General features: G+C 36.9%; 1 protein-coding gene across 8 annotated transcripts in view; it reads left to right on the forward strand.

Annotated features, from left to right (window-relative positions):
• Positions 1–16,234, forward strand: part of Gbeta13F (guanine nucleotide-binding protein subunit beta-1) — a 161,997-nt gene that overhangs the window by 130,825 nt on the left and 14,938 nt on the right. For all 8 annotated transcript variants that reach the window (XM_070087876.1, XM_070087881.1, XM_070087874.1 and 5 more), the window contains 2 exons: positions 11,428–11,550; positions 12,968–13,169. In XM_070087876.1, the coding sequence (XP_069943977.1) occupies positions 11,428–11,550; positions 12,968–13,169 (325 nt within the window). The remainder of the gene's footprint in view (positions 1–11,427; positions 11,551–12,967; positions 13,170–16,234) is intronic.

The raw sequence follows: 16,234 nt of genomic DNA on the forward strand, positions 1-16,234 counted from the left end.
GTGGAAGAAAAGCTTAGATGTTAAAAAATTTTCCTGAAAACTTCAAGATTGTTCCATGCTGCAGAGGCAGTCATAGTTATAAACTATATAAAGTACATGAAGATCATAAATTCCCAGTATGAAGTATTTTAACCATATGAAATAAAAGATCAAATCAGATTATTTAAATAATTTGTTGCTCCAGTAGTTTGGAATTTGATTATTTAATTATTCATAACTACAGTGGAACCTTGAATTTTGAACGTATTGCTTATCGAACTCTTCGAAAATCGACCGCTTTTTTTTAACCAACTTAGTCCCGATTATCGAACTCGCCCCTATTTTCGAACTACCGGGTACTGGACCTGTCCGCCAGCCCACTCTGTCCGCGTCCCTGCGCAGGCGCCTTGAGCCAGTCTGGCTTTGTTGATGCTTGAGTGAACACTAACTTGCACTCTCATTCAAACATTTTACGATTAATTCATTGTGTTTAGTGCTTGTGGGACTGTGAAATAAGCTTCCATGGGCCCAAAGAAACTTGCTAGTGGTACCCCTGTGGTAAAGAAAGTGAGAAACACCATAGATGTGAAGAAGGAAATAATACAGAAGTATGAGAGTGGTGTGAAACTTGTTGAGCTTGCCAGGATGTATGGGAAAAACAAGTCGACCATCGCTTCTATCCTGGCAAAAAAAAAAACAAATCAAGGAAGCTGATGTTGCGAAAGGTGTTAATATGCTAACCAAAAAAAGACCACAGACAATCGATTAGGTTGAAAAGTTGTTGCTGGTGTGGATCAAGGATAAAGAGATGGCAGGTGATAGTGTTTCAGAGATGATTATTTGTGAAAAGTTCAGTGACAAAACCATGTCTAATTTTAGGGAAATCTTAGAGGTGCCAGAAACAGAGGACTGTGGACAGTTATTTTGTGAGACAGGGGTCCAGTGACTCACTCTGGTCCTAGTGGCATTAAGACAGAGAAGGGAAGTAACCCCAGAGAAGGCTTTGATACCTAAGGTCTTTATGGAGGGGGATTCGCCTTCCAAACACTAATCCCAACTCCCTCTCTCCTCCTCCCTGTCTTCCAAATGCCATCACCAATCTTCAATAAAGGGAAGTAAAAATGTTATTTTATATGTTTATTTAAATTTATTAATACATAATTGTACACTATATTTGTTGTGTGTATGTAAAACTAAAATTAATCTATATTTTTTTTTTTTTTTTGTGAATATTTTTGGGTTTCTAGAACGGATTAATTGTATTTCCATTATTTCTTGTCGGAAATATTGCTTCACTTTTCAAACTTTTTGAATTTAGAACTAGCTCCTGGGACGGATTAAGTTTGAAATTTGAGGTTCCACTGTAACTGATTATAAGATGCATAGTAAGCAGTTGGAGATGAACAGTGATGATCTGTTATATATATATTAGTACATAGATTTTGTGTGAGGGCTTAGGTGTGACTATTGATTTATAGCACATAAAATTTATAAAATAATAGCTGGTAATTTACGGTTGTAGATTTTTCCTTTTTGTTATTGCAGTCATGAATAGTTGGTGTAGTCTGAAAGGTTTCACTTAAAAACTGTTCATCAGGATAGTACCATTTCTCCTATTCTTCATCCTCACATCTAACTTAGAGTTAGTTGTAGCACCAGTTCATCTTCAGGGTTTTCCACTGGAATCTAGGTAAAACCCATATATTGCTTCAGATAATAAAAGTCTTCTTTTGTGATTACCTGTTTGAATTTATGGGGGATGACGAGCTCCAGCTTTTGCTCTTCCGATTAACTTTTGACCAACAAATGTGATTGATATTGTGCTGTCAAAATTTTTGCTATGAAAGACAAGATTTTAACTGTTTCTTCCAAGTGTTGTGGATTGGAAAAAGTAAAAGCTCTTAACCCTTTCACTGTCGAGACCCCCTGCTCACAAACTTGCTCTCAGTGTTGAAAATTAAAAAAAAAAAAATATGAAACAGAAGAGAATTTTTTCCCATTGGTAATGACCAAAAATACGAAATTTCATGGAAAATTTAGGGAATTACATTCTTGAGAAGTTAGCGGTCTCAGTAATATTTATACATCAGCAATTTTGCCCACTTTGAGCCCTATTTTCAGCCAATTCCATCGTTCCAGTCGACCAAACTCATAGCTATTTTGTTAGAACTTTTGTTCTATTGATTTAGCACAAGAAACTGCCCATTTACCAATTTCAACTACCCAACTACCCAGAAATTGGTAATTTGGCCAATTTCATACACAGTTCAAGGAAGGCTAATTTCAAAATAGGGTCCAGAATTAACAGTGCAAACATTCCTAGCACTAAAATAACATTTTCTCTGTTCATTAGTCATCTCTCCAGGCCTCCCTTATATAACGCTTGTTTTCCATTTTGAATTTTTATTCACTCAAAAAATAGAAGATTTACTGTTATGCAGACTATGCATTATTGTAAAAATGGTATAAATAATATCAGCACATTTCTGAAAACATATTAGACCCACCAGTTGATGTGTATTGGACGCGTGACGTGATTTGTTTACTCTTGAGCATCGGCAAAAATCGAACATTTCTGCTATAACAAAAAAAGGCACAATACCGTGACTGGAACGATACACAAATAACCCGCACATAAAAGAGAGAAGCTTACGACGACGTTTCGGTCCGACTTGGACCATTTACAAAGTCACACTGTGACTTTGTAAATGGTCCAAGTCGGACCGAAACGTCGTCGTAAGCTTCTCTCTTTTATGTGCGGGTTATTTGTGTAACATTTCTGCTAATTTGAGCTTAATTTTAATGTACTTTTATTGCATAAATCATTCAAAATCAACTCTAGTTCTGTAATATATCTTCCATTCTATCAAATGAGACCAAGAAAAGAATCTTTCTTTCAACGTACCAGCTGTATCCCACCGAGATGGGGTGGCCCAAAAGGAAAAACGAAAGTTTCTCCTTTCAAATTTAGTAATATATACAGGAGAAGGGGTTACTAGCCCCTTGCTCCCGGCATTTTAGTCGCCTCTTACAACACGCAAGGCTTACGGAGGAAGAATTCTGTTCCACTTCCCCATGGAGACAGAAGAATACAACCATAAATTCCACATGAAAATACACCGCAAAGTCGCTGTTTTAAACGAAAAACACGGTCAGTTTTTTTCTCATTATGCACTGCGTGCTTCAGGATTTTTTTTTATAGTGCACACACTGACCACTCAGACCCATTCTCTCATATGTAGGCTTACAGCTTTTCCCCGCAAGATTGGAAGCTGCTAGAATTTTGGCGTACTATTACAGGACCAACACTGGCTTGCAAGCCATAATATTATGGGACCAGCAGTGAAAGGGTTAAGAAAAAATCCAGTAATAACACCTATCTTAGTCCACTTATCATGATGGGAATAAAAATGTATTAAGTCATTCTTATGTGTTGGTTTCCTTAACCCTTTGACTGTTTTGGTCATATATATACGTCTTACGAGCCAGTGTTTCGGACGTATTGATATGCATAAATTCTAGTGGCTTCAAATCAAGCAGGAGAAAGCTCCTAGGCCTTCATGTGAGAAAATGGGTCTGTGTGGTCAGTGTGCACCACATAAAAAAAATCCTGCAGCACGCAGTGCATAATGAGAAAAAAAAAACTGACCGTTTTTTTTTTTGGGGGGGGGGATTAAAACCCTGACTTTGAGGTGTATTTTCATATAGTATTTATCTTTGTACAGGTCCTCCATCACAAATCCGGCATCATTGGGACCTGTAGTGTGCCAGATTACTGAGTTTGCCGAATTACAGAGTGGTTAGGTTAGAATACACTTAATAAAATTAACCAACTTGACTTGCACAGTTCATTGAACATTGGCAAAAATCGTAGCGGAAATCCGCTACTTTGAGCTCAATTTAAGGTACTTTTCATCATGAAAACAATCAAAATCATGTCTATTTCTGTAATATATCTTCCATTCTATCAAATGAGTCCAAAAAAATGAGAATACAACCATAAAAACCACACGAAAATATACTGCAAAGAGGCGGCTAATGGCTGAGAAGTGAACTCCTTTATTTATCGTCCGTCTTTTTTATTTTTGTTGTATGTTAAGAAGCATCTTTCCATCATACATTGCCCAAGTTTCAATGAGATAGCCCAACAAATAACCGAGAAAAAAAAATATTTACCAAAAATCATATATGGCAAGCCCAAGCCAGGTACTGGAAATAAGTCACTTTGACTTTTCTGGGTTATCCCAGGTTCTCTATACATACACTGCTATGTATGATAATCTGTGTAACTGTATTTGTGTATACCCGAATAAACGTATTTACTTCTACTCTGTCAACTGAGTACAAGAAACCACCCATTCACTTATTTCAACTACCCAATAAAGTGGTCAGAAATTGGCAATTTGGCCAATTTCACACAAATTTCAACAGATGCCAATTTCAAAATAGGATCCAGAGTAAACAATGCAGACATTCCTGGCAAAAATAACATTTTCTCTGTTCATTAGTCACGGCTACAGGCCCCTCTTATATTACTCTTGCTTTTCATTTGGAATTTTTATTCACAAAAAAAATAGAAGATTTACTGTTATGCAGACTGCTTCATTATTGTAATAATTGTATAAATAATATCAGTGCCTGCACTCTGAAGGAGGGGTGTTAATGTTGCAGTTTAAAAACTGTAGTGTAAAGCACCCTTCTGGCAAGACAGTGATGGAGTGAATGATGGTGAAAGTTTTTCTTTTTCGGGCCACCCTGCCTTGGTGGGAATCGGCCAGTGTGATAATAAAAAAAAATAAAAAAAAAATATCAACCCATTCTTGACTCCGTATTGAAATTTGGACTGGCAGGCGGACAGATATTTGACGGTGACGTCATTTGTTTACTCTTGAGCTTCGCTAAAGAATAGAACATTTTTGCTACTGTGAGCGCAATTTCAAGGTACTTTTCGTCATGAAAGCAATCAAAATCATATCTATTTCTGTAATATATCTCATTCTATCAAATGAGACCGAAAAAATTAGAATATAACCATAACAACCATACAAAAATATACCGCTAAGCGGCCGCTAATGGCTGAGAAGTGAACTCCGCTATTTATGGTCTGATTTCTTTCATTTTTGGTGTACGTGAAGAAGTATCTTTCCAGCATACATTGCCCAAGTTTGAATAAGATAACCCAACAAACAACTGAGAAAATAATATAATAATAATAACAACAGTGGGCTAGTAACCCCTTTTCCTGTAAAGATTACTAAAAAGAATAAGAAGAAGAAAATTGTCAAAGTGGGAAGTCTGAATGTGCGTGGATGTTGTGCAAATGATAAGAAAGAGATGATTGTGGATGTTATGAATGAGAAGAAACTGGATGTCCTGGCTTTAAGTGAAACAAAGCTGAAGGGGGTGGGAGAGTTTCAATGGAGAGGAATAAATGGGATTAGGTCAGGGGTTTCAAATAAAGTCAGAGCTAAAGAAGGAGTAGCAATAATGTTGAAGGATAAGCTATGGCAGGAAAAGAGGGACTACAAATGTATAAATTCAAGGATTATGTGGAGTAAAATAAAGATTGGATGTGAAAAGTGGGTTATAGTAAGTGTGTATGCACCTGGAGAAGAGAGAAGTATAGAGGAGAGAGAGAGATTCTGGGAAATGTTGAGTGAATGCGTGGGGAGTTTTGAATCAGTGTGAGAGTAATGGTGGTTGGGGATTTCAATGCTAAAGTGGGTAAAAATGTTATGGAGGGAGTAGTAGGTAAATTTGGGGTGCCAGGGGTAAATGTAAATGGGAAGCCTTTAATTGAGCTATGTGTAGAAAGAAATTTGGTAATAAGTAATACATATTTTATGAAAAAGAGGATAAATAAATATACAAGGTATGATGTAGCATGTAATGAAAGTAGTTTGTTAGATTATGTATTGGTGGATAAAAGGTTGATGGGTAGGCTCCAGGATGTACATGTTTATAGAGGGGCAACTGATATATCGGATCATTATTTAGTTGTAGCTACAGTTAGAGTAAGAGGTAGATGGGAAAAGAGGAAGGTGGCAAAAACAAGTAAGAGGGAGGTGAAAGTGTATAAACTAAGGGAGGAGGAAGTTCGGGTGAGATATAAGCGACTATTGGCAGAAAGGTGGGCTAGTGCAAAGATGAGTAGTGGGGGGGTTGAAGAGGGTTGGAATAGTTTTAAAAATGCAGTATTAGAATGTGAGGCAGAAGTTTGTGGTTATAAGAGGGTGGGGGCAGGAGGAAAGAGGAGTGACTGGTGGAATGATGAAGTAAAGGGTGTGATAAAAGAGAAAAAGTTAGCTTATGAGAGGTTTTTACAAAGCAGAAGTGTTATAAGAAGAGCAGAGTATATGGAGAGTAAAAGAAAGGTGAAGAGAGTGGTGAGAGAGTGCAAAAGGAGAGCAGATGATAGAGTGGGAGAGGCACTGTCAAGAATTTTTAATGAAAATAAGAAAAAATTTTGGAATGAGTTAAACAAGTTAAGAAAGCCTAGGGAAAGTATGGATTTGTCAGTTAAAAACAGAGTAGGGGAATTAGTACATGGGGAAAGGGAGGTATTAGGTAGATGGCGAGAATATTTTGAGGAACTATTAAATGTTGAGGAAGAAAGGGAGGTGGTAATTTCATGCACTGGCCAGGGAGGTATACCATCTTTTAGGAGTGAAGAAGAGCAGAATGTAAGTGTGGGGGAGGTACGTGAGGCATTACGTAAAATGAAAGGGGGTAAAGCAGCTGGAACTGATGGGATCATGACAGAAATGTTAAAAGCAGGGGGGGATATAGTGTTGGAGTGGTTGGCACTTTTGTTAAATAAATGTATGAAAGAGGGGAAGGTACCTAGGGATTGGCAGAGAGCATGTATAGTCCCTTTATATAAAGGAATAGGGGACAAAAGAGATTGTAAAAATTATAGAGGAATAAGTTTACTGAGTATACCAGGAAAAGTATACGGTAGGGTTATAATTGAAAGAATTAGAGGTAAGACAGAATGTAGGATTGCGGATGAGCAGGGAGGCTTCAGAGTGGGTAGGGGATGTGTAGATAAAGTGTTTACATTGAAGCATATATGTGAACAGTATTTAGATAAAGGTAGGGAAGTTTTTATTGCATTTATGGATTTAGAAAAGGCATATGATAGAGTGGATAGAGGAGCAATGTGGCAGATGTTGCAAGTATATGGAATAGGTGGTAAGTTACTAAATGCTGTAAAGAGTTTTTATGAGGATAGTGAGGCTCAGGTTAGGGTGTGTAGAAGAGAGGGAGAATACTTCCCGGTAAAAGTAGGTCTTAGACAGGGATGTGTAATGTCACCATGGTTGTTTAATATATTTATAGATGGGGTTGTAAAAGAAGTAAATGCTAGGGTGTTCGGGAGAAGGGTGGGGTTAAATTATGGGGAATCAAATTCAAAATGGGAATTGACACAGTTACTTTTTGCTGATGATGCTGTGCTTATGGGAGATTCTAAAGAAAAATTGCAAAGGTTAGTGGATGAGTTTGAGAATGTGTGTAAAGGTAGAAAGTTGAAAGTGAACATAGAAAAGAGTAAGGTGATGAGGGTATCAAATGATTTAGATAAAGAAAAATTGTATATCAAATTGGGGAGGAGGAGTATGGAAGAAGTGAATGTTTTCAGATACTTGGGAGTTGACGTGTTGGCGGATGGATTTATGAAGGATGAGGTTAATCATAGAATTGATGAGGGAAAAAAGGTGAGTGGTGCGTTGAGGTATATGTGGAGTCAAAAAACGTTATCTATGGAGGCAAAGAAGGGAATGTATGAAAGTATAGTAGTACCAACACTCTTATATGGATGTGAAGCTTGGGTGGTAAATGCAGCAGCGAGGAGATGGTTGGAGGCAGTGGAGCTGTCCTGTCTAAGGGCAATGTGTGGTGTAAATATTATGCAGAAAATTCGGAGTGTGGAAATTAGGAGAAAGTGTGGAGTTAATAAAAGCATTAGTCAGAGGGCAGAAGAGGGGTTGTTGAGGTGGTTTGGTCATTTAGAGAGAATGGATCAAAGTAGAATGATATGGAAAGCACTTTAAAGGAGGGGTTTGGGATATTGGCAGTTTGGAGGGATATGTTGTGTATCTTTATACATATATGCTTCTAAGCTGTTGTATTCTGAGCACCTCTGCAAAAGCAGTGATAATGTGTGAGTGTGGTGAAAGTGTTGAATGATGATGAAAGTATTTTCTTTTTGGGGATTTTCTTTCTTTTTTTGGGTCACCCTGCCTCTGTGGGAGACGACCGACTTGTTGAAAAAAAAAAATCTAGAGGGGAAGGAAGGAGGGGTAGGGGTCGTCCTCGAAAGGGTTGGAAAAAGGGGGTAAAGGAGGTTTTGTGGGCGAGGGGCTTGGACTTCCAGCAGGCGTGCATGAGCGTGTTAGATAGGAGTGAATGGAGACAAATGATACTTGGGACCTGATGATCTGTTGGAGTGTGAGCAGGGTAATATTTAGTGAAGGGATTCAATGAAACTGGTTATTTTCATATAGTCGGACTTGAGTCCTGGAAATGGGAAGTACAATGCCTGCACTTTAAAGGAGGGGTTTGGGATATTGGCAGTTTGGAGGGATATGTTGTGTATCTTTATACGTATATGCTTCTAAACTGTTGTATTCTGAGCGCCTCTGCAAAAACAGTGATAATGTGTGAGTGTGGTGAAAGTGTTGAATGATGATGAAAGTATTTTCTTTTTGGGGATTTTCTTTCTTTTTTTGGGTCACCCTGCCTCGGTGGGAGACGGCCGACTTGTTGAAAAAAAAAAAAATATCTTTATTTGCTACACGTACATGTACAAGGTATACAGGCCTAGCTGACATCAATGACATACTACTGTATAGAAAGCTGCTTGTTATGCAGAATATTTCAAGAAAATTAGGTCACTGTCCCAGGATTACATCCACATTAGTCGGCTAACACCCAGGTACCCATTTACTGATGGGTAAACATAGACAACAGGTGTAAAGAAACACGCCTAATGTTTCTACCCTGGCTGGGAATCGAATATTTACCAAAAATCATTTATGGCTAACCCAAGCCAGGTACTAAAAATAAGCCACGTTGACTTTTTTTTGGGTTATCCTAGGTTCTCTACACATATGCTGCTGTGTGATAATCTATAGAGAGAAAATAACTTTTTTGTTTCAGGTTTATGGTGCAGTACGAGTGTATATGACAGCCCTGTGCTACACTCCGTTTTCTCTAATATAAGCCCCCAAGACAGGGATAGGAGAATGGTATTTGTATACCATATCCTCTTCATACCCTGTCGAACTGCTCTATGTTATGCCAAATATTATTCATTCTGGAGTACTTAACATGTTTTATGTTATTTATATTGTTTATTATGTCATATTAGATCAATTGTGATAGGCAAATAAGCTGTAGTGTTGATATTAGCATAATAATAAAGCATATTCTCCTGCTTCATGAGACTGAGATCATGACAACCGACAGTGGCTTCAAAGCCACCTTATCTTTAATGGATAATGTACTGTGTAGGTGCTTTACATAATGAGAAGCATTTATTTTATTCATTGGAACCATGGCTAGGGCTAAAAGTAAATAGGTTAAAACAATAAATGGAGAAAAAGAAATTGGAATGACTTATGCAGCAAGTAGCGCCACCAAACAGTACCAGCAGGTTGGTGTGGCGACCCTGGAAATTTGAAATTATGCTAGCCAAAATTAGTGCCGAATAACTGAAGGAACCGAATAACTGATCGCGGGATTTGTGATGGCGGACCTGTATTCTCATTTTCATGGTCTCGCGTGATAAAATGGAAAACATGTTACAGAAATAGAGATGATTTTGATTAGTTTCACAATGAAAATGACCGTGAAATTGAGCTCAAAGTAGCGGAAATGTTCGATTTTTATCAATGTTCAGGAGTAAGCAAATCGCACCACACGTCCAATACACGTCAACTGGGAAGTCTAATATTCTTTCACTAGTGCACTGATATTATTTATATCAATTTTACAATAATGCAGTAGTCTGCATAACAACAAATTTTGTATTTTTTGTTTGAATAAAAAATCAAAATAGAAAGCAATAGTAATGTAAGAGGGGCCTAGAGACGTGACTAATAAACAGAGGATATGTTATTTTAGTGCCAAGAATGTCTACATTGTTTATTCTGGACCCTATTTTGAAACTGGCATCTTTTTAATTTGCGTGAAATTGGCCAAATTGCCAATTTCTGACCACTTTATTGGGTAGTTGAAATCGGTATATGGGCAGTTTCTTGTACTGAACTGGTAGAAAAAATGGTGTTCTAAAGAAATAGCTACGAGTTTGGTCAACTGGAACAACAGAATTGGCCAAAAACAGGGCTCAAAGTCGGCAAAATCGCCGATGCATATATGTCGCCGAGATCGCTAACTTCGTGGGAGCGTAATTCCAAGAGTTTTGGGCCAAATTTCATACTTTTGGTGGAATTACCATCAGGAAAAGATTCTCTATCATTTCATAAGATTTTTTTTTTTTCCCCAAAAAAAAATTTTGCGACAGATGACAGTTTCAGAAAGGGGCTTGCGACAGTCAAAGGGTTAAATTTGAAAAAGGAGCCTCTCTCCTGTGTGAAATATCCAATAAATTAAGATTGAAGTGGAATACATTGAAAGGTGTTGTTATCCTCACAGGTTTGGGAAGTGGTCGTTATTTAATCTGGTATTTTGAGGGCAAAACAAAGCAAGTGTCAAGATGACTAGATTATGGCTAATAAGCATTTTTCAGATTAGCTGTTTTTCTTGTGAAAACAGTTTCAAATCCTTTACAATTTTTAGAGATTAGAGCATATATGTAAACAATTCTCCATAAAACTACTGAAATTTTAGAAATGCAGAATATGCCTAAAATGTTCACTGCATTTTAGCTAATTCCTAATGTACTAAGAATGCATGATAGCTCCTGTATAATATATATTGTAATATGAAAAATGATTGCATTCATAGAAGAAATTACTGGTAAATATTTGTTTTTCCTGACTTGCACAATATAATTTTTATTCTCCAGACTGGCTTTGGAGAAAGCAAAATAAACTCATGAAAAATAGATAAGTAAATAAAGTAGGAAATAGTTTTATCATATGAGGCTTAAGCTATTAGACTTGCTGGAAGCTAGTGAAAGTTATATAAAGCCAGATGGATGTTACAGAAAGAATCTGACAATTTTTAAGAATGTGCCTAACGAGCCCTACTTGTTGAGGTGCCTCACTGGCTTGTGTGCTGTTAGAAATGGCATAGCCAGGCTGATCACATAAATCAATGAGGAAGGTTAGCCTTAAATTAAGTTTGAGGATAAACTGTCTTAAGAGAACCAGTGTAAGTTTTATTTCTAACTAACTTGATTGTACTTTTTTTTGTCTTTGTTGTTATTTAACTTTTAAATAATGTTATGAAATTTTATTGTTATTAATATTACATCCACAGCCTAAAGACAAGAGAAGGCAATGTGAGAGTGAGTAGGGAGTTACCTGGTCACACTGGTTACCTAAGTTGCTGTCGGTTCGTAGATGACAACCAAATAGTCACAAGTTCTGGAGATATGACTTGGTGAGTACTATGGTAATTAACATATTTGTACTCTTATCCTGAATTTTCTCCTTGGTGACATTTGTTGGCTTGACAGTATTCAGTGTTTAATATATTTTTCCTGGTATATTGCAATAGTTAAAAACATGATCATTTAGATGCAAATTGTGTTTCTTTCTCCCTCTGTTTCTGATGCCTTGTAAAGTGGAGGAGTGAGTTTTGCCAATAAGATTTTTTTTTGCATTATTTTGTTTTATTGAGGACTGCATTATTATACTGTGTGTCTCACTACATACAGTATATTACAAACTCATCATTATAAAAAAAATATTTAAAAATATTTAAAGTGCCTAGTTTTTTCTTATCACGTCGGTTGTTTTCCACAAAGTTAGGTAAGACAGAGATAAAAACGTATTCACCATCACATACTCAAATAGCTGTCATGCCAAAAGTGCACAGACGACATAATTCAAGTGATCCTCTGAACCCTAACATCGCGTAGAATGCAGGTACTGTTGGGTAGGGTTGTCTTTGGGCTTGAACATCCAACAACTTCACGTGAATACATTAGAGTGGAGACGAGTGATTTTTATAAAGACTTGATGTTCAAGGTAATGTTTATAAAGGGAACTCACTAAGCTGGACTTGAGTCCTGGATGTGGGAAGTACAGTGCCTACACTATGATGGAGGGGTGGAAATATGTTAGTTATTGAACTGTAGTATCAGCACACCTCTGGCAAGACAGTGATGGAGTGAGTGATGCAAGTGTTTCTTCTTTTTTGGGTCTTCTTGCCTTAGTGGGAAACTGCCTATGTGTTAAAGAAAAAAAATGGTTACTAAGATGGCGTCTAGCTCTACAAGGTCTATTCGCTGTGTGACATTAGAGTGGTGTCAGCAAGACTGTTCACCAAATATTCGAAAAGGATTATTTCCATCCTTACAAATTACAGCCATTGTACTGTGTATTATGTGATGTTCATCTGTATCATTCATAATCATCAGCAGTTACTTAAACATTGTTGGGAGCTGGTAGATATGAGCTGACATTCTTTTGTGCACTTCATTGTAGTTCATAGAGAATATTTTGTGTACCTCTTACCTATTCAGAAATAAGGATTTCAGATGAAGTTGGTTTTCTCATTTGTCAATAGATTTTTTTATTTTGCCACTGGGCAGTATTGTACTGTACCTCTTAATAATCTCTTACTACATCCACCAGCTTCCTTGTATTATTACATATACAGATTTCAGTGCATGTTTTAGTTTACTCATCTTTTGATTAATGATCCTCTGAGATGTAGAAATTTAATTAAGCTTCCTTGTTTCTTACCAGCTTATATATTTGTATGAGGTATGTACTGATTATTGGCATCATAAATAGGAAATAGTATTACACTACATTTTTATATATTTAATAATAATTTCTTTTTATTTCAGTGCTCTTTGGGATATTGAAACTGGTCAGCAGTGCACACAATTTACAGGACATACTGGGGATGTGATGTCCCTATCTTTGTCGCCAAATATGAGGACCTTCACATCAGGTGCCTGTGATGCCTCAGCAAAGTTGTGGGATATTCGTGATGGCATGTGCCGCCAGACTTTCCCTGGACACGAATCTGATATCAATGCAGTAACAGTAAGTTAATAATTTGCATTTCATTTTAGTTGGTGGTTAAGTTAACTTACCAGTAAGTATTTTAATTGTGCCTGGTTAAGAGGTTAACTGTCTTGAGATTGATAAGAGATCAGACTGTTTTGCCAGTTCTGTTAATCAAAAAAATTATTCTCAACTTTTGGAGATGATGCAGTAGAAAGAAATTTCTAAAGGCATTTAATTTGAGAAAAGTTCTGATGATGTTATACATTTAAGTGAATTGTAATAAATGCTCTATTGAGTCCCAGTGAATACAGGAAATGAAGATTTAAAACTTAGTTTGAACATTAAAATGGTATAAAATACCGACAGGTTGTTAGGTAAGACACATACGCAACAGTTAGGTATCTTTATTTCGAAACGTTTCGCCTACACAGTAGGCTCTTCAGTCGAGTACAGAAAAGTTGATAGAAGCAGAAGAGACTTGAAGACGATGTAATCAGTCCATCACCCTTAAAGTTTTGAGGTGGTCAGTCCCTCAGTCTGGAGAAGAGCATTGTTCCAAAGTCTGAAACAATATGGAGTTGAAGTGACAGGATGGAGCCTTATATAGCGCCAGGAGGTGAGACGTAGGTCACTAGTAGAACACAGATGTTGGGAGGTCAGGTCCCTCCCAAATCCAGCCGTTCTCACTAGTAGAGGTTGTCGAAGTTGATTTAAGGTCTGTACCAAGATACCCTTGTGTTGCAGTGTCTGACAGGTTGAACATTAAAATGGTATAAAATACCGACAGGTTGTTAGGTAAGACACATATGCAACAGTTAGGTATCTTTATTTCGAAACGTTTCGCCTACACAGGGACTGACCACCTCAAAACTTTAAGGGTGATGGACTGATTACATCGTCTTCAAGTCTCTTCTGCTTCTATCAACTTTTCTGTACTCGACTGAAGAAGCCTACTGTGTAGGCGAAACGTTTCGAAATAAAGATACCTAACTGTTGCATATGTGTCTTACCTAACAAAACTTAGTTTGCACAGGTACTCTTCATCTCATGAACACAAAAGATGGCAAGTAAATCTTAGAAACTGCTACACAGATTTGGATTACACTTAGCTTGCTGTTTTGCATATTTCTTAATAGTTATTATTTCTTCAAAATTTCCTTTATAATTTAGGAAGCCTAATCAGAGACCGGAATTACTAGTGGCAGATCAGTCGTTGTAGGCTACTCAGGAAAAATACTGCTGTCTGGGAGTAAAGTGGGTGCCTTTTTTTCCACTGATAGTTCTTTATTTTAGCTATATATGCTAAAATGACTGGTATGATACATTTTTCTACACCTTCAGCAATGGTGACTGCTACCACAGCCTAACAACAACATAATTATTTAATTTTACAGTTCGTATTGAACCCTTTACCGTCCAGACCCACAAAATTAATAATGCTCCTGGTGTTCTCTTTAAAAAAAAAATTGTCCTGAAATGGTAGATAATCTTTTTCTGAAGGCAATGACACCAAAAGTACAAAATTTGATGGAAAACTTGTGGAATTATGCAGGTGCAAAGTTGGCAGGCTGGGCACAAAATATGCATTGGCATTTTCACCCACTTTGAGTCCTATTTCAAGTAAATTCCAATTGACCAAATTCTTAGCTATTTTGCTGTTTCTGTCAATTGAGCATAAGAAACCGCCCATTCAAGTATTACAACTACCCTATAAAGGGCTCAGAAGTCGGTTAGTTAGCCAGTTTTACACAAAATTTAAAAAATAGTGCAAAATAAACTGTGTAGACATTTCTGGCACTAAAAGATTTCCTCTGTTCATTAACCCTTGAACTGTCCAAACGTAGATCTACGTTCACTCGCAAGGCACTCTGAATATTTTGAAAAATAAAAAAATTATTTTTTTTCCCTTTTAAAATGAACACATTTTTCTACATATTATAGGATTAAAAAAAAAATTTTAGGATCGGTTCTTACCGAGATATAAGACCGTGAAGTTGGCTCTGGATGCTCACCTGACAGCAGCATCGACTCCTGCCGCTTGCAGAAGTGTTGCGATGTACCTTTTTTTTCTTGTTTTTATTTAAATTTATATATTTTTTATGTTTTGATAATTACAATTTATAATAGTTCTTGTAATTTCATAGCCAATCTTTGTTCTGACACTAATATTAGATACTGAAATAGTACTCAAATAGTCACAATCACATTGACAGGTGAACATTTACACCTGCTTGGGTTATTTATTATTGTCTAGAAATATATACAAAGTATTTATAGGTCCCAGCAAGGTTTTAGATACCCTGGCATATACCTTGAAGCATGTTGTTATGAAAGGCATCTCTATACTTTTGACAGCCCAGTGACATTTCATAAATGCCCATTGCTCCAGCTAACCCTCGCTGTATTTGTTATCACATGTCTTGTCTCTCTGTCTGTCTGTCTGTCTATCTATCTCTCTCTCTTTATCTGCCTGTCTGTCTGTCTCTGCTTATCTGTCTTTTGGGCCCCTTGTACACAATCTACATAAACGACATAGATGAGAAAATAAATAGCGACATAAGTAAATTTGCTGATGACGCCAGAATGGGCTGTCCAATTCATTCTAATGAGGACATTAGAGCACTCAGGATGATTTGAATAAACTCATGCAGTGGTCAGAGAAGTGGCAGATGCAGTTTAATATAGACAAATGCAAGGTTCTAAATGTTGGACAGGAAAATAACCATGCCACATATAAACTAAATAATGTAGATCTTAATATTACGGATTGCGAAAAGGATTTAGGAGTTCTGGTTAGTAGTAATCTAAGACCAAGACAACAGTGCATTAGTGTTCGCAATAAAGCTAACAGAATCCTTAGCTTCATAGCAAAAAGTATAAATAATAGAAGTCCTCAGGTTGTTCTTCAACTCTATATATCTTTGGTTAGGCCTCATTTAGATTATGCTGCACAGTTTTGGTCACTGTATTACAGAATGGATATAAATGCAATGGAAAACGTACAAAGGAGGATGACAGAGTTGATCCCATGTATCAGAAATCTTCCCTATGAGAAAAGACTGAGGGCCCTGAATTTGCACTCTCTAGAAAGGCATAGATTT

The sequence above is a fragment of the Cherax quadricarinatus genome, chromosome 23, assembly GCF_038502225.1.
Source record: "Cherax quadricarinatus isolate ZL_2023a chromosome 23, ASM3850222v1, whole genome shotgun sequence".
NCBI lineage: Eukaryota > Metazoa > Arthropoda > Malacostraca > Decapoda > Parastacidae > Cherax > Cherax quadricarinatus.